Genomic DNA, 19,807 nt, shown 5'->3' with positions numbered 1-19,807 from the left:
AAACAACAATCAAAACAAACAAACATTCTGAAAATAACAGTTTAAATCAGCACATCTTGTATATTGCATTTATCTACTGAATTTAAAAGAGGTAAACTATTTTGGCATATAGATAGATAGTGTTTAGTCATTCACATCCTCCAGCTCAATACATTTCAGGCAAACACTGAGATTTGGTTAACCCATGAGCCCTTATTTGAAAGATACAGATTTGTTAGAGAAGAGTGTATCCCAAAAACTTATAGCAAGTCTTAGAAGGAAATTCTATGACTTAGGCTCATAGATCGGATGCTGCCATAGACATTCTTAGAACTGAATAAGTATATGCGACAGTCTTTCTGCATCCACAGCGTAGCTGATTTTACTGTTATTAATATTACAAATAAATTAGCCAATAGAATCTACTGACAAACTACTGATCTATCAAACAGCCACTGTGGCCATAGGCCAGAAAAAATAATCATGGAAGCATGAACTCCCAAAAATTAACCCTAGAGAACATTAAATAAAAATGTAAACAAGAACATAGAAATACAGGGGCTGTCAATTCTGACTTCCTTCTCAAAATGTTAGTGGCCTAGCTGTCTCTAACTTTAGTACCTACGATTCTGACCCAAAATAAACACACAACTTAATAAAAGGGATGAACAAAACTAAGAGTTTTATTTCCTCAAATTTGTTTTAAAAAATAGGAAGATTTTGGCAGCATTTTGTAATTTTAGCAAAATACATTGGGTCAAAAGGGAAGTACAAATTGTGCCAAATATATACCACACGGTTTAAAGATATGCTTATTTTTTATAGTCATAATTCATAGTTTTATTATACAGAGTTGAGGTGGGTCCCCTCGGTAGTCCCTCAGTGGTGAGAGAGAGAGAGAACATAGCTCCCTTGAAACTTACTTCCTAACTCCTAATTGAGAAGTTAAGGGTATTTAAGAACTCATATCCCAGCACTCTGTGCACTCTGTGTCTCAACATAGTTCTCTGTGCCATCACAGCCTATATTTGTGATTAGTCTAAATATAGGCAGTGCCATGAAGTTACCAACCAAGTGCCATGCTGGAGGAGGGCGTACCCTTTGTTTCACATTTGTTTATATTTAGTTAAAAAGCACAGATTCAACCCTCTTCATCTCACAATTTAAAAAATTCAAAAAGAAAAAGGAGGATGTGTACAGATGCAACTAAAAATGATGTGAAAAATGATACAATTACATAAAGAAAAATGAAAAACAATGGATACATAATACAAATATGGTAAATTTGTAATAAAGTTATCGTCATAACAATACTACTTGCATAATAAATAAATAACATCCTGCTGATGGGACACGAAGGATAAAACAGAAAAAAGAAAATTGAAAAATAAAGGCATAAATAAAAGTATCATTTATAAATAGCCATATCTGAAAAGCCAGAATCATACCCCTAAATGGGCACTAGATGGCAACCTTAATCATCCATGAATTCCAAATAAAATACCATGTTTCAAAGTAATTTTTTCAACAAACATGAATGCAATTTGAAAACTTTGTAAAAACATGGTGCAAAAACATTAAAGCTAATTTCACTTTTATTTTTATTTTAGATTTTATTTATTTGAGCTTGGCTAGTGGTTGTATATATGTGTTTAATTGCTTAAAGTCACGTTCCACTTTTTGATGACATCGGGTTTTGATGCAGATTATCCGCAGTTTTACATATTCCAACTCAGAGTTGCAAGGCAAAATTTCTAATATATATGTATACAGTGACCAGTTCTGATGCAAATGTTCAATTTTCCTTAAGGATTTACTGGAATTCTCCTTTTGGCGGTTCTTGCATTGATGTACGTTTTCTCTTCACGGCATTTTCGTCGAATCAGTTTCCGTGGATTTTGGCTGACACATCATTTGTATACATTGATGTATATTTTGGTAAGATTTATATTTGGAAAGATGTGTATTTTGGTAAGATTTATTAGCAAAGCTATTGTTATCCCTTCTTACATCAGGCATCTATAATTGAAAGCCCAACTAAACTTCCAGACATATGAGTGACTTTTATGAGAGCCTAAGCTGTAATTGGAGTACTTTAGCTGTGCTCTAAAGGTATATATGCGTTTAGGTGATTAGATATCAACTATCTAGTTTTTTCTTATTTTGAAATTATATATATGGTGGTTGATGTATTTGTTTTTGTATTTATATGTTAGCTGGCATGTTTATTAATTGTGTATTGCTTGAATGTTTATGTATTTTTTCTTTTTTATGTTCTTTTTTGTGGGATGTTTGTTGGAGGAAAATATTTACAAATAAAAAGTATCTGATTAAAAAAAAAACTTCCAGTTTAAGAAAAACTAAATACATTGCAGGTGGTTTTAAACAAACGGTATTCAAAGTGCATTAGGCAGGGGACCCTACAGCATTTTGTATAGGTGCAAATGCTGAGCAGTGAAGAACTCTTGGGCAGGGACGAAGTTAAGTATTTACCTAGGAGGGGAATTTACTTAAAAGTGAAGCTGTCCTTTACCAAGATGCCCTATACTAAACCAGTGTGAAGCAATGCAGATTCTTCTTAAAACCCAAAAGTATTATACATTACAATCTAAGAAACATGTGGTTTATTCCTCATTTTAGGACAGTGGTTAGAGCAATGCAAATAATTCCTATATGTTCTGGGACAACTGTGTATTTAGAACTTACACCACTGATACAGACTAATGTCGTTGACTATTTATTTTAAATCAATGTTTATTGAGTGCACCAAAATAAAACATACAAGTGAACTTGTCAAGTACACATAACATATTTTCAACCACATGGAGGTGTAAACATAGTAGTAAAAATTTATGTATGTGCAGCTTGACCACATGTAATGAGACCCGGCTTTCAGGTCTAAAGACATTCAAGAGCAGGAAAAGAAAGAGGCAGGGAAAGGGAGTAAGAAACTGAGGAAGATAAGAAAGGGAGGGAGTCATGGAAAATTCTCTCTCATAGTTAGCATGTTGAGGTAACTAATAAGAATAAGACATAAGTGATAAGAAAAGTGGGGGAAGGGGTAAAAAATGAGGGGGGAGGGGCGTGGAAGGTTCACTGTAACCTTTTGGGAGGTAAAGGACACCTGGAGTCTTCCCATCAGAATTGCAAGAGGCGTCTAACAAAAGTGGGCAGAGGAAAATGCAAGACCCAAGCAGTCTACATTTAATTAAAAACATGCATTTTATTTATTCATTTCTATGTCATTTTTTTTTCTTCAAAAATTTGTGTCTCCTCAATTCTGTTTTTGACTGCATGAAAATGTAATTTGAGAACTTTCAAGATTCAGCAATAACCTATTTGGTGGCCATAAATCATGAATGTTAATAATTTATACCGGTAGAAGATAGCCTTGTGCCTTTTTATTATGGAAGTCCTCGCAAGTGTTTGGGGTGAGTGGGCAGCCTAGGAGGATGGCTTTATGTCTATATACTCTGGACCACAAAGCATTGGCCACTGGGCATTGCCACTATATATGTACAATATATATGTTCCAGAGTCATCACTCCCCCTAAAACACATTTCAGGATACCTCAAACAGAATTAAGTCCCATAGATTATTTTATTCTAAACTGCATACAAGTGTATACATGTTATGTAGCTAACACTGCACCGTAAACCAAGAATATATGGGGGCTATGAGAATAGAGAAAGAATGACATAATATATTGTGCATACTTTGTTAATAATGTTCCTTTGTAACAGTACTATTGGTATATGAATAAAAAATAGAATTGCATGTATTTGTTTTAAAATACATTTGCACAATTAAGGCAATTTTTAGCAATAACAACCATAAGTGAATCATTTTTAACATCTTACTTTTGATCCTGTTAATATGCAATTCATTTTATTTACAGATTATTCTTCATGGCAGCTTTGGACTTATCCAGCTACCCAAGTTTCATGTCTACTTATCGGTTCCTGCTATAGTCTTTATTGGAGACAGTTTAATAAGTCTGAGCAGAAAAAAGAGAGAAATTAGTGTAATAAAAGCAGAACTGCTTCCATCAGGTACTTGTGAATTTTTTTAAGAACAACAAAGATAATACCTTTCTATACCATGCTATATTAAATTATACTGTTACTTAGAAGTGGCATGTGAAAAGTGGTTTAATGGGGGTTTAAATATTTGCCACATATATAACTGGGTTAATTAAATAAAATAGTGCAAAGAAATACAGACAAAAAGGTAAATTATGTTCCCTGCAAAAGGATTTATATTTCTGCTCCGCCAGTCTAATAATTCACACTTCCCAGTTACACTGCATAACCAGTTCCTGTACACTACACTTTGACCCATTTCAACTTGTAACTGGACAATGAAGCAGCAGAACAGTGATGAGACCATCCCTGTGCGCTTTCTGCCTTTTAATATGTTTAAATGAGAAATGTGCAAAGCAACAAAGCCTGCTTGTCTCTCACTGATGGCCCTGCCTCTCCCAGTCTGATCTCAGTTTTTCTGTGCAGAAGAAGATCAAATCAAAACTGTGTTCAGTACTGATGTTGGTTTTATGTAAAATTCATTTTATTTAATGAATACGTAACCAAATAAATGGTGTCTCTATTTAAAACTAAAACAAAAAATACTTGTCTGTGATGTATACAAACCTAATATGATGTTTTTTTATTCCACAGATGTGACATTTCTTAAATTTCAGAGGCCTAATGACTTTGAATACAAATCTGGACAGTGGGTGAGAATAGCCTGCTTGTCCTTAGGAACCAATGAATACCACCCTTTCACATTAACCAGTGCTCCAAATGAAGACTCGCTGAGCCTGCATATCAGAGCTGCAGGCCCATGGACCACTCGTCTGCGTGAGCTGTATTCTCCACAGAGCATTGCCGAGCTTGGTAGTTATCCAAAAGTAAGTTATATTTAATTATTTTAATCATTCCATTTGTACATTGTTGTAATTTATTCAAAGGAGAGAGTATGTGATTGGGTGTTTTTAAGTGTGAGTGGCTTGGTTCATTTGGCCCATGTTGTGTAGCAAGACCTTTCCAAGGACTGATAGCAGCATGTAGGCTGTCATTATTGTCCTTAGGAAAGTGCTGTGTGGCCTGGCTGTTATTCTGATCTATTTAATCCAGGGGGCACCCAGGGCAAAGCGCGCAAGTCACCTGCTGTGAGGATGTCCTCCAGTCCGACCCACAGTTTTTCCTCACCCTTGTGGAACCAGTCTACTATACGAGTCAGGACTATGGAGACGTGGTAGAGAAAGATATCCGGCGCGCTAGCCCCCCCCCCTGCGTTTCGGGAGGGCCAGTGATCGTTAGCTAAGGCGTGGGCGTAAGGTGCCCCAAATGAAATTAGTGAAGGCCTGCTGGACCTGTTTCAGATAGGCAGATGGCAGGGCAATAGGTATTGTCTGGAAGAGATATAGGAATCTAGGGACAATGTCCATTTTGAGTGCATTAATCCGCCCCAGCCAGGAAATACGTTTGCGGTCATAGGCGGTTAAGTCCAGGGTGAGCCTGTCAAGCAGGGGGTGGAAATTAGCAGAGAACAAGTCAGTTAGGTCACTCGGGAGAGAGACTCCCAGGTATTTCAGCGAGGCCGAGCAGACGCGGAAGGGGTAGTTGTCAGTCAGGAGGTTCAGGGCCGCGGTCCCCAAGGGAACATTCAAGATCTCCGATTTAGTGAGGTTAACCTGAAAATTACTCAGGGAGCCAAAAAGCTGGAACTCCCGCAGGATCGTGGGCATGGCGATATGAGGATGGGTCACGTAACAATGCCAATTTGGAATTATGGAGGCCCACCTGTAGGCCCTGGAAGGCAGAGTCCTGCCGGAGGGCGACTGTCAAGTGTTCCATGGTGAGAATATATAAGAGAGGGGACAACGGGCAGGCCTGTCTGGTGCCATTAGAGATCTTAAAGCTAGGGGAGAGTGAGACGTTTACTCGAATCCTGGCTGACGGGCAGGAATACAGGGCCATTATGTTCCGCAACATGGCGGGGCGTATCCCAAGCTGCAATAGGGAGTGTCGGAGGAAACACCAGTCCAGGCGATTAAACGCTTTGTCTGCGTCCACCGACAGGAGGCAAAGTGGAGTGCCAGATGTTTGAGCGAAGTGCAACAGTAGTGTTCGGATGGTGTTGTCCTCTGCCTCCCGGCCCTGAACAAACCCCACCTGATCTGCATGGATCACTCCTGGGAGCAGCGGCTTCAACCGGTTGGCTATCAGTTTGGACGAATAACTTCACGTCTACATTGAGGAGGGAGATCGGTCGGTAGTTTGTGCATAGGGTATGATCCTTACCAGGCTTAGGGATCAACGAGATGTGAGCCTCAAGTGATTGAGTAGGGAAGGAGGTGCCTTGCGCGATAGAGTTAAACACCCGCAGAAGGAAGGGGGTCAGTTTATCCCTAAATTAATTGAAATTTTTTACTGTGAAGCCATCAGGCCCCGGGCTCTTTCCGGTTGGGGTTGATTTGAGGGCAAAGGTTAGTTCCTCAATGGTGAAGGGGGACTCCAGCGTCTCAGCATCCAAGTCCCCTAAGGTCGGAAGGGCCGTGTGCTGAACATACTCCGCCAACTCCTTGTCACGGTCCGGGGAAGGAACCGCTGACTCCGCTATAGAAATCTGCAAAGGTGATCTGACCATATCATAGGGCCAATGTCACAGTCAGGGGTCCAGTCAAGCGCGTGATGCGAGGTAAAAAGGTAATCTAATCTGCTGTAAGAGTGGTGCTCAGGCCTCTATCATCTTTTTAAGTGGGAGAACTTGCACAATTGGTGGCTGACTAAATACTTTTTTGCCCCACTGTAATAGTGCGTATAGTTGCGGGACTGCGGGTGGAGCACCCTCCAAACATCAAGTAAGCGGAGGTGGGTCAGGCATTGTTTAACTCTGTGCAGTTTGGGGAAGGATACGGCGGAGCGTCCGGTGGACGAGTCTAGGCAGGGTTCTAAAGTAAGATTGAAATCCCCACCCACCAACTGCGTACCCTCAGCGTAGTCCTCCAGAACCCGGAGATACTAAACAGAGGCAGTCGCTTGGCCTGTGTTAGGGAGATAGAAATTGGCAAGGGTGAAGATCCTACCCCAGAGTGACAGTTTTAGCAGGAGATGTCTGCCAATGGGGTCCGCACGATGGTCTAACACCGTTGCGGGGAGGGACTTGTGGAGAGCAATGGAGACACCTCTGGATTTGTGGATATCATTCGTACTATGGTACCACCCAGTGAAATACCGGCTGGCACAGGACGTGATTGGTTTGAAAATGGGTTTCCTGGAGCATAACAATGTGCACCCTACTTATGTGCATGTGGTACATTATTTGGCCACTTTTGGAAGGAATGTTAAGGCCCCTGGCATTATAGGTGCAGAGCCGTAGCTCAGTTGGAGGCTGATCCGGTAGTGCCATGGCAGAGGGTAGGGGGGACAAGACGGGCGGGTAAGAAGGAAGGCCAGCGGCCAGAAAAGACAGACCAGGGGAAGCAGAGAGCGGGAGGGTTGTAGAGAAAGGCGGTATTGGGATAGGAAGAGAGAAAACGAGCGTGGATAAGATAGGTGGCTGGGGGGGAGGAGGAGGACTACAAAAGCTGAAAAGGGCGGATTAAACCCGCTATGTAACGTTAAAGAATCTAGCAAAGCTAGAGCGCACTATCTCCTGTAGGAAATGTGCCACCTATGTGGGGGCGGTGGCTAAGCAAGGTGGAACGGAGATGCTAACCAGGGCCCACTGTATAATAAGTTCAATCAACAACATTTATCCCCATAAAGTTAAAACAGTAGTGCAGCAACATGAGGATACAGAAACATGACAAAAAACCAACCTGGAGATCATCTATATGGACCCACCCGGGTCCCATTGCGGAGAACACTTGAGGTCCAGCAAGGGCGGCCCCACCCAAGTCCCGCAACTCCCCAAGCGTGGGAGTACTTTACACTGTCCCCAAACCACATGACCGGCGCCGTCCCCACCGGGGGAACCAGCGCCCAAAACAGTTTGTTCAAACATTGTTAAAGCAGTAAACAGGGTAACACGTAACATGGTAGCACCTAACGCCTCATTGCAGGTCGCAAGTGCAGTTGGCAGGGGCCCACAGCCCCATAGGGGGTCAACCACGCCGCAAGCAGCAACTGAGGTCGGCAGGTGTTCACATCACTGTAAAGAGACAACTACGGGCCAGTACCCAGTCCCCCGCCCCCACATAGGAGCCGGGACCCTTTATGGTAGCACCTAACGCCTCATTGCAGGTCGCAGTCGGCAGGGGCCCACAGCCCCATAGGAGGTCAACCATGCCGCAAGCAGCAAGTGAGGTTGGCTAGTGTTCACAGCACTGTAAAGAGACAACTACGAGCCAGTACCCGGTCCCCTGCCCCCACATAGGGGGTGTCGGGGGATGGGGGGCACCCGCTTTCACCCCAAAATTGCAGCGTGGTAGAGCCTAATGTGACAGCTTGCTCAACACCTGAGAGAAAAACAGGGTTAATCAGAGGCACAATAAAAAGAGGCGCTTTGAAGAACACTGCATGGGTGTAGAGTCAGGTAAACAGCGTGGGTCAGGGACCACGGCCCATGCGGTCAGGGTCAGACATCAGCACTCATTAGAGGAGGGAGCTGTAGGCCGGGGCGGACCCGCGCCCTCCGGCTGGAACGGACCCTCCTGTTACGTTGAGGCCGGACCTCATGTGGCATGGGGCCCTCTCCAGGGAATGGCAAGTCCAGCCAGTCCGGGACGGTGACTGGGTCAGTCCCAAGGAAGCCAAATAGATCGGGCAGCTGTAAAGGAGAACAAAGATGGAAAGAGTCCGGGCCCCTACGGATCTGGAGACTGAAGGGGTGCCCCCAGCGGTACGTGGCAAGGGCTTGACGGATAACCTCGAGCAAGGGGCCGCACTGTTCTGCGCATGGCTAAAGTCAGGTGGGAAAGGTCAGGCAAAAGTTGTATAGAGGTCCCATCAAAATCAATTGGGCCTGTTCTCCACGCCGCACGCCGCCTCTTTGATGGCGAAAAAATGGGCCGGGCAGAGCGCATCTCTCACACGGTCGGGGTTCACCAGGTTAGCTCCCGCGACCCTGTGCACTCTGTCCAGTTCAATGGCATCCGTGAGTGGCTTCCCTAGGGCTAAATTCAGAATGGCTGGTAACTGTAGCGTCAAGGTCTGGGCCCTCGCTGAGACAGAGGCCGACAAAACGGACAGGTGGGAGTCAGTGGCCGTAATCAGTTTGCCCAGCTCCTTCACTTCCCCTCTCAGAGCCCCTTCTAATCTAGTGGCCCAGGAGTCAAAGTCTGCCCTGAAGGCAGTGAGAAGGTCATGTACCTCTGTGGCTGCAGGCTCCCTACCCGTGGCTTCAGGCCGGTCTGCATCCTGGAAAACCGCCGGCGTCGACGAATCAAGGGTGGTCGCGGATGGGGTCGGAGCCCCCGAGGGATGCAGGGGCTGTAAGGCATCCAGCGGTCTCTGTCCTGTGGACCGGATTGAGGAGCAAAGGCTCTGGGCTGGCGTTAGCGGCTGCGGAAGGTCCGTCCTGGCCTTCTTCGCCGGAGCGACTTTCGGTGCCATCTTGCGGCCTTCAGCAGTGGTGTCGTCTGCCGCGCTGTCGCGGGAGCGCCGCATGAAATACGAGGTGATGTCCCGGGAGAAGGAAGAAGCAGGGGCCCCAGGTGAGTCCCGATCGTCGGGCATAGGGGGAGAAAGATGCCTAGAAGGCTTTAAAGTCACTGTTAGTGAGCCCCGGTGGTGCAGAGCTCCTGACTGCACAGCCTCACACCACCATGGCTGCCCACGCCACCTAATGAAAACATTTTTATGTAATATAGTTGAGTTTGGCCTGGAGAAGATATAGGAAAAAACTGAAGAGGATTTATACATTTTGAAGGGGCCCCGGGGGGCTCCATTGTTGAGGTGTACTTAGGGCATTTGTTTCCCCTAATCCTGCTCTAGGTGGATGGCACTATAGCACAGTGCATGACACAGTAGCTTGTATGTTAGCATTTATTATGGTAACATACATTTTACTATGTGTACCACATTGCATCAATTGGAAGGGGCCATTAAACTATTAGAACAGATTACTTTTTTACATTCCCTTTCACGCCCTTGTTTTCATTCACCAGAATATTTTTTTTTTTATTATTATTATACCGTAGCAATTTACATTTTTGTGACTGATAAACCAACCATGGATATTGTGGTCAGTAGCTCAAATTTATTATACATATGGCGAGTATGCAAAATCATTATAAGAGCATAGAAAGCCATTAATACTGTTTTTAATATTGTACGTTCCATGTAAAAGTTGGTTTAGACTTTTTGAAAGTAATGAGGACTATTTTGCTTTGCAGAAATGATGTGTCCATGGCGAGACTTTACTACTGCACAGGAGTGTTCGTGTAATGTGGATGAACAGATCATCCAGAAGGCCTTTTAGAATCTTATACAGGTGAAACTCGAATAATTAGAATATCGTGCAGAAGTTTATTTATTTCACTAATGCAACTTAAAAGGTGAAACTAATATATGAGATAGACTCATTACATGCAAAGCAAGATAGTTCAAGCCGTGATTTGTCATAATTGTGATGATTATGGCTTACAGCTCATGAAAACCCCAAATCCACAATCTCAGAAAATTAGAATATTGTGAAAAGGTGCAATATTCTAGGCTCAAAGTGTCCCACTCTAATCAGCTAATTAAGCCATAACACCTGCAAAGGGTTCCTGAGCCTTTAAATGGTCTCTCAGTCTGGTTCAGTAGGAATCACAATCATGGGAAAGACTGCTGACCTGACAGTTGTGCAGAAAACCATCATTGACACCCTCCATAAGGAGGGAAAGCCTCAAAAGGTAATTGCAAAAGAAGTTGGATGTTCCCAAAGTGCTGTATCAAAGCACATTAATAGAAAGTTATGTGGAAGGGAAAAGTGTGGAAGAAAAAGGTGCACAAGCAGCAGGGATGACCGCAGCCTGGAGAGGATTGTCAGGAAAAGGCCATTCAAAAGTGTTGGGGACTTTCACAAGGAGTGGACTGAGGCTGGAGTCAGTGCATCAAGAGCCACCACACACAGACGGATCCTGGACATGGGCTTCAAATGTCGTATTCCTCTTGTCAAGCCACTCCTGAACAACAAACAACGTCAGAAGCGTCTTACCTGGGCTAAAGAAAAACAGACCTGGTCTGTTGCTCAGTGGTCCAAAGTCCTCTTTTCTGATGAGAGCAAATTTTGCATCTCATTTGGAAACCAAGGACCCAGAGTATGGAGGAAGAATGGAGAGGCACACACTGCAAGATGCTTGAAGTCCAGTGTGAAGTTTCCACAGTCTGTGTTGATTTGGGGAGCCATGTCATCTGCTGGTGTTGGTCCACTGTGCTTCATTAAGTCCAGGGTCAACGCAGCCGTCTACCAGGAGATTTTGGAGCACTTCATGCTTCCTTCCGCAGACGAGCTCTATGGGGATGCTGACTTCATTTTCCAGCAGGACTTGGCACCTGCCCACACTGCCAAAAGCACCAAAACCTGGTTCAATGACCGTGGGATTACTGTGCTTGATTGGCCAGTAAACTCGCCTGACCTGAACCCCATAGAGCAGTGGTCCCCAACCCCCGGGCCACAGACCAGTACCGTGGATCAAATGGTACCGGGCCGGCCACGGAACATTAACAGGGGTGTGGAATTCGTATCGCCCGACACCCGGGACATGTAGTTCCGGGCGCTGGGAAATGGTGGCTGATAGCTTCCATGCCACGCCGCATTGAGGCAGTAATTGCTGCAAAAGGGGCCCAAACCAAGTACTGAGTACATATGCATGCTTATACTTTTCAGAGGTCCGATATTGTTCTATGTACAATCCTTGTTTTATTGATTGCATGTAATATTCTAATTTTCTGAGATTGTGGATATGGGGTTTTCATGAGCTGTAAGCCATAATCATCACAATTATGACAAATCACGGCTTGAACTATCTTGCTTTGCATGTAATGAGTCTATCTCATATATTAGTTTCACCTTTTAAGTTGCATTAGTGAAATAAATGAACTTTTGCACAATATTCTAATTATTCGAGTTTCACCTGTAAGTGTACTCTAGACAAATAAATATATACGTGTCTTCTCTGTATAAGCATAAACAGCAGTAGTAGGTAATTTAGTAAATTATTGATACAAAAAATATTTTGCACAAATATGCTATATATACTGTATAATTTAGTAGGAAGATGTTATGTTAAGTTATTTTTTTTATTATTTTATTTTACAACCTTGCTCGTGTTTGAAAAAACATTGCTACAAAAACCATATTTCTCTTCAGATATATTTAGATGGACCTTTCGGTGAAGGGCACCAAGAATGGAATAAATATGAAGTATCTGTATTAGTTGGAGGTGGAATTGGTGTTACTCCTTTTTCCTCAATTCTCAAAGACTTGGTGTTCAAATCATCTGTGAATACAAAGATAGTGTGCAAAAAGGTAAGACAAACACACCCTTCTAATCACATATTTCCTAAATAAATATTCTAACCTGGTTAACAGAGGGAAGAGGAGAACAAAGACTGCTCCTCAGTCAGACAATTCATGAGTGAGGCCTATTTTTGGGTCATGACAAGTTTTTGGCATGTCATACTGTGTCTGTACAAGGGTGGTATCACCACTGTGTTGCACATAGCCTGTTCACGGAGCAGAGCTGTGGGTGGGACCATGATGGTCCCACCCTGCAGGCTGCCTAAAGAAAACTACAGGGGGGCAGATACAAGAACAGTTACCTTGCAGAAGGAGAAAGAGCAGCAGTGACTGGTCTACTACAGGAAGCTTCTGCATAGAGGCAAAGTTCAAGAATTGTTTCATGCAGGACTTCTGCACAGATCTATAAGAAATGCACAAATAACACCAATAATAAAGTAAAAATACACAAGGCTTTTGTATTTAGACAGTATCTGTTTTGCTTGGTGTTAGCTGTAACCGCTTCGTGATGGGAGACATACACTGTCCCCAACACAGAGTGCCCAAATGACTGATCACGTACAATTTACCTGAGCAGCTATTTGGAGCTGTCAAAATCCGTTAACCGCTTACCGTTCATTAATGGATGCCTCAAGCTTTTGTAAAAGTTTTATTCTTTCATTAATTAAAGAATTAAGCTTTGACAGATACCTGATCGCTTGTAGCGATCGGGTATTTCACAGTAATAGTTGTGCGGTAGCACACATGTCTATAACAATACATTGTTACACTGTATTGCTTGCAGGCTATCTCCAAGTGTCATTTTACACAGGAGTGATTTAGTGGCTGGGGAGTGGTGGCAGAGGGATAGGAGCAGTGCATAAAATATATGTCCTAGAAACTTTGTTGAACTTTTTTTAGTGTCTATCTATTTCACCCAAGTTCCTCAAATTGTTAAATATTATTGATAATTGGTATGTTAATCCCTAAAATGCTCTAATACTTTTTTTTATAATTGACTAAAAACAAATTGACTAAAACATTTTTGAAAACACTTATTCTTTAGATATATTTTATATGGGTCACCCGTACACAGCGACAATTTGAGTGGCTTGCAGACATCATAAGAGAAGTTGAAGAGAATGATGAACATCAGTTAGTGTCTGTTCATATCTACATCACTCAGTTTGCTGAAAAGTTTGACCTTCGTACTACCATGCTGGTAAGCAAACATTTTGGTCTGATCCAATTACTTTTTTATATGTATGTGACAATCTTGTGTCTAAGGGTTCCACAGATGTCTGCCAGCTGTCTTCTCTATGGAAAAACAGTGTTTTGTACTGGCTAAATAACTTTTTCTGATCACTAAGATCTCTGAATTGAGCAGCCTCTATCTATAAGTCCTTATGGTTATTGCAGAATGCATCAAGGCACTAGATGAAAACTGTAAACAGATAAATCTGCGCTTCTGGAGAGAGGTGGTAGTTAGAATAAATGAATTAATAAAATATGTGTGAATAACTATAATAACAATGTAATAAAACCCGAAGCTGCTCTGAAAAGGGATAAATCCTAGTATGATCGAAAAAAACAAAGCGCTAAGGGTAAATATATGTGCAAAAAGTGAACAAAATGTTTTCTGGCGAGGCCAGTCTAAAACCTAATAAAGTGTGTGAAACAGTACTCACTACAAATTAACACAAACACTCTAACCATGGTGCACTAGACAATTATAACAAAAAAATCCATTCCAATGAATTGAATAAACGAAAAGGTATTTAAAAACATCAAAAAAGTGTCCAATAAGAGAAAAATCCAGGTGAGCAGTGGATTCCGTGTGCAAATATACAAATGTGCAAAAATAGCAGTGTACTTGAAGTTGATCCGAACTGCCCCTCTCGGGTGGGTACTTACCAAAAGGAAGTTGGTAAGAAGCTCTTAGTAAGTTATACCGTGATTAGGCTTTAGCACAGACGTGTTCTCTGCGAGTCCCGGCAGCTGAAACAATTGATTTTCTCCTCTATGCCATTGGTTATAGCTCAAGGATGAGGAGTCCAATCTTTTTTTTGTTTCAGCTGCCGGGACTCACAGAAAACACGTCTGTGCTAAAGCCTAATCACGGTATAACTTACTAAGAGCTTCTTACCAACTTCCTTTTGGTAAGTACCCACCCGAGAGGGGCAGTTCGGATCAACTTCAAGTACACTGCTATTTTTGCACATTTGTATATTTGCACACGGAATCCACCGCTCACCTGGATTTTTCTCTTATTGGACACTTTTTTGATGTTTTTAAATACCTTTTCGTTTATTTAATTCATTGGAATGGATTTTTTTGTTATAATTGTCTAGTGCACCATGGTTAGAGTGTTTGTGTTCATTTGTAGTGAGTTCTGTTTCACACACTTTATTAGGTTTTAGACTGGCCTCGCCAGAAAACATTTTGTTCACTTTTTGCACATATATTTACCCTTAGCACTAGATGAAAACTGCTGCTACCTGTGCTTTTATCTCAACAAATACACCAATTATGTTACACAGCATCATGAAGCATTTTTTCAGTAAACCACAGATGTTCTACTATAGAGTTATGTGGTAGACTTAATAGGGGATTCTAGATGAAACTGAAATGTGTTTATACCTTGCTGTTTTGGGTGTAGTATGTTGGTGGTAATCAACCACAAATGATGAATCCTGTTATTATAGGAACACGAAAAAGTATTTTTTTTTTCATTAATAATAGAAGACCCATTTTAAACAAATAATTCTTACAATATATGGCAGACTCTGTGATAATTCAAAAAGGTGTGTAATATCCATTATTGGACTGCAGTGCATCTACTTCACTACTGTCAAGACTATAAAAGTAAAATAAATGAGACCTGTACTTACAAGTCATTTACAGAAATTTGACTTCAGAAAACTAACATTACTCTTACATCTTTTTTAAGTTATTATAGTATTTTGATACAAATGAGCACATTGTATTCCTGCAACAACATAGTTCTTTATACAAGATCTTACAAAGAAAGTACTGTGTCTCTGAATGCTGAAAAATGGCCTGGACAGGAAGGGGGTTTAACACCCCAATCTTCAAGAGGCTAAGGAGCATCTAGAGTCACTGGGTAATACAAAGAGTTTAAAACAAATATAACAAACCCTCCTTAGGCGATTTCTACAGATGATAATAATAATTTTACCAATGAGAGCATACCTATATACTATAGTAAAAAAAAAAAAAAGAAAACTGTAATAACACAAAATGCAATACCTTATTGTTCAGTGGAAGAATAAAAATTTCTAAAAGAATTTACGAACAGTGTACATCCTCACAAAAGCTCAGATAGTACTGAATAAGAAGTATAGTTTTCTTTCTTTAAATGTCCCTCAGTGCGTAGAGCAGTAACTGTCATTTATTTCTTCCTGCAGGGGTTCCCCCTACCCTCTCTGTTCCTCCAGCACTCATTGGAGGGACAGACGGGAGGGGTGGGCACAGCTGGCTCTGGCACTGGAGTAGCAAAGCCAGCTGTCACTTAGGCAGCCAGGGTGGATATACCTACAATACAACAATCCTTTGCCATCTGCAAAGTAACTCTGCATAGTCAGCTAATAGCAGTCATAAAGTTCTGGTGTGCAGATTAATCCTGTCATCTTACACGTGGTGAATTCAGGAGCCCAGAGATACACAGCACAGAAGTGTGGAAAAAGGACTTGGTAGAAATCACATGGGTGATGATTTTTTTTCACTTTGAGTAACACATTTGTTGTTGGAGCACATCTTTATTAATGCATATAGGACAACTGATATTGTAACACATTTGATGTTTTATTTATTGGCACTATTGATTTTATGTTGATATGACACTGTTTAAATAGAGGATAGGGATTTAGGTTATTGAAGCGCAGTGCATTTTCTCACATAATAGCGGGCATTAGCCCACTATCTGCTGACTTTGGGTCACAGAAGTACATTAGTATATTTACTTCTGTGACCCAACAGAGAAGTAAAAAAAAAAAAAAGTTTGACTTCACTTTTCTATTAAACAAAAGTTCAATTGATGATGTATCTTTATGTTCCTAAAAGAGGAACAGTTATGGCAAATTAGTCAATTAAGCGTCAACAAGTGGAAGATACATTTGCTTTCAGCAAGAGGTTACTCTCTCCTCACAGACAAATCTGCCCAACTTGTGACTGAATAGGAGGCTTAGATTTCTTTGCACGCTTGTGTTTTAGTTTTACAAAGTATCTTACTGCAACACATAGACATATCAATAAAGTGAGCTTGTCTTGCAAAGACACAGTCCTGAATGGCAGACAATCACCCTTTCCCTAGAAGGGAGTTTACCAGAATCTCTCAAAGAATATATGCAAGGCAGTGTTCTCCATCTAGACACAGTTTCCACTGAGACATCCAAAACTAGCCTAGCCCTTATGTCACGTATGAACTCAATTCCAGTATTAGCATCCGAATATCAGGATTTGCGGATATCAGGATAGTTTCTTGATAGTTTTGAAGGGTGCAAAGTGCTTTAAATGGTTCCTGAGGGTTACAGCCACTTCCGGTTATCTGGGACCTGGTGTTGGCAAACTGAACCCTCATTTCACAGAAAGAAAAAAATAGCCAGCAAAAAAACTAATTGCATTACAAATATAACAGTCGCATAAAAGAAAAAAACACAAATACGCTAACAGGGTTATTCACAAAAGGGTTGAGAGTTTGGATGAGGCAGGAGAAGTGAACAATCTAGGACAACATAGTTGAACTGGAAAGTGAGCTGAATTGGAGAATTTTTCCGAATCACCTATTTTGGCCTAGATTGTTCACTTCTCCTGCCTTCTCAGAACTCTTCACCCTCTTGTGAATGACCCTGCAAATGAAATATAGTAAACTACCCTAAATACAAAAAATTGTTTTGCTCAATGAGTGAAATTGAGAAGTCTTGTTTGACTGTAGTCAACAGTGAAATCAGTTTTGCCAAAATCCCCCCCGCTCACCCCTAGATCCCAGATATACATGCATCTCTTTTCTTACCTACATACATTCGATAGTGGTTGGATTCTGAAAGATTTTTCATATGAAAGTTACATATATATGCCCAGTTAGATTGATGAAGCATTCATGTTTGGGTCAATGGAGGTGAGAAAAGAAGCACTACTAGAATCCTTTGACAATGACTTATTTTAGCATGACAACTCAACCTGGCAGATTTATTCTTGCCTGAGAAGTGTCTGGAGAGGTTGGTAGTGCAAACAAACTTGATTGTTGCTCTATCTGACTGTAAACACACAGATCAGGTGAAAATCATTGTATGCCTGTAGTTAGCTTTACATGACCATATCAATTTTTTTCTGAATCTGTGGTATACTTTGAGATATGTGATATGGAAAGGAAAAATGTTTTGTCCTTTACATTGTACAGAATACAGAACACACAAATGGTAAATGGAAGGGAAGTGGCATTCATATGTGGGCTGCATGACCTCATAGGCCCAGTAGTATTTATATCCTCTGCACCCCTGTAGTTATACCCCATTTTCCACTTTGGTTTCTGTTTCTCAGCTTCAAGCAAACTGTGCTTGCTCAAGACCTGTCTACATGATGTAGTGTAAAAAACTGAAAAAGATATAGCATTGGAACTGCAACAGGCTTTTGGTTAGAGTAGGGAAAAGTAAGAACCTCTACAAGTTATTACTGCTATTTGTGTCCTTGTTGAGAAGATTTCACGTGGTTTGTCCTGGTGACAATACAGAAAGCGAGGAGATCTTACCAAACTAGACACAGACAGCATTGACAAAACCTGACTGGAGTTCTAACCCTTCCCTACTCTACTTTAAACAAAGATTGTATTACTGTTGGTGCCCAGTTGAAGAGATTTTGCTCAAGACTCATCTTAGCAACCACACAGAAACCGTTACAAAAATGTCAAAAACTTGACAGATGTTTTAACTTTTCCAGACTGTCTCTAAATCTAAATAAAAGATTTAGGGATGTAGTTGTGCTTGACGTTGATGTAGTCTTTTTACAGATCTACATGTGCTCATGGGAAACATGGAAAAGGACTAATGTTCATTAAGTAGTAATTACAATAAATCATATGCATATCATACTGTAGATGCCAGAACTGGTTCAATGGAACATGGGTGCTTTAATACCTTATAGCTTTATTTCTAATCATTTATTCATAAATATCAGACTTGTGTGCTATTCTTACAGTACAAAATACAATCCCATGGCAAAATTCAGTTCCCATTCAGCACTCAGCACACAACGTAAAAGGACGGATACAGAATATATTGAATATTAGATGGATACAGAATATATTGAATATTACATTGTTTAGAGTTGTGTATTTTTTCTTTAACTGCAACTTCTGCAGCAATTGGCGCCATCCAAATTTAGCAACCACTGTCTCTTTTCCATTTTAGTACATATGTGAGCGGCATTTCCAGAGAGTCCTAAATCGCAGTTTATTTACTGGTTTACGATCTATCACCCATTTTGGAAGGCCGCAGTTTGTGCCATTTTTCACTTCTCTGCAGGAAGTTTATCCAGAGGTAAGGGACTTTACTGTGCATTTACTGAAGTGAAATTCAAATGTATTTTATTGTTAATTTGTGTATTGCCATCATCAGTTCCATTAACATAATTTTCTTGTTTACTCTGACATGTTATTATAATCTAGCAAAGCTAATAAACCTCCAGAACTAATTATTGAGTTATCATAATATTCTGTAATTTAATAAACGTAATATGATTTTACAGCATTGCTGCACAAAGGCTTGTCCTGTTGCTAACTATTGGAAAGCTAAAAGCTTTTTCATGTAATTATCTGCTTGTCACTAATCATTTTCTGAAGAGTCTGTATGCAAGTGAACTCTTGTCATAGCATGAAATGCCATTTTTACAGGCTCTGATAATGATGTGGTCAGTGTTTAAATTTTATGTGCAGCTGATATACAGTGTGTAAAAGTAATTTAAACAACATATGCATGAAATGGTTCAATGCAATATACAGGGTCCATGTATAAACTATTATGGTGAGAGCTAGGAATTCTTTAAATGTGTATATGTTATATAAAAAAGTACATACAACAATTATGATATGCCAGTAAGAAAGGCACACAAGTGGGCTATATCAGCCGTTGGATTTTAACGACTTAAGCTATCGCGCCTGTATACCCCCGTATAGGGTCGGTTCACACCACAAGCGATGCATTCCAGAGCAGTCAGCCTCTGGAACGTACTGTATCGCCGATCGACTCCCTGCATTCAGGGGTGGGAGGGGGCACGGCAGCACATTGAAGTAAATGGAACCGCAGCCACGCCACCCCCGCCCGCAGTGCAATCACCCACACCCGAACGCGTGGTACCGCCATGCCCCCCCCCCCGCCCCCC

General features: G+C 41.3%; 1 protein-coding gene across 1 annotated transcript in view; it reads left to right on the top strand.

The window, feature by feature from the left end:
• The window catches only part of LOC108804829 (dual oxidase 1-like), an 89,405-nt gene that overhangs the window by 68,114 nt on the left and 1,484 nt on the right, over nt 1–19,807 (top strand). The window contains exons 27-32 of the mRNA XM_018576724.1: nt 1,790–1,917; nt 3,879–4,032; nt 4,657–4,889; nt 12,284–12,442; nt 13,479–13,634; nt 18,838–18,966. Of these exons, the coding sequence (XP_018432226.1) occupies nt 1,790–1,917; nt 3,879–4,032; nt 4,657–4,889; nt 12,284–12,442; nt 13,479–13,634; nt 18,838–18,966 (959 nt within the window). The remainder of the gene's footprint in view (nt 1–1,789; nt 1,918–3,878; nt 4,033–4,656; nt 4,890–12,283; nt 12,443–13,478; nt 13,635–18,837; nt 18,967–19,807) is intronic.

This window comes from Nanorana parkeri, unplaced genomic scaffold, assembly GCF_000935625.1.
Source record: "Nanorana parkeri isolate BGI_ZX_2015 unplaced genomic scaffold, ASM93562v1 scaffold75, whole genome shotgun sequence".
Lineage (NCBI taxonomy): Eukaryota > Metazoa > Chordata > Amphibia > Anura > Dicroglossidae > Nanorana > Nanorana parkeri.
Note: the sequence above shows the minus strand (reverse complement) of the source record. Positions and strands in the feature narration are given on the sequence as shown.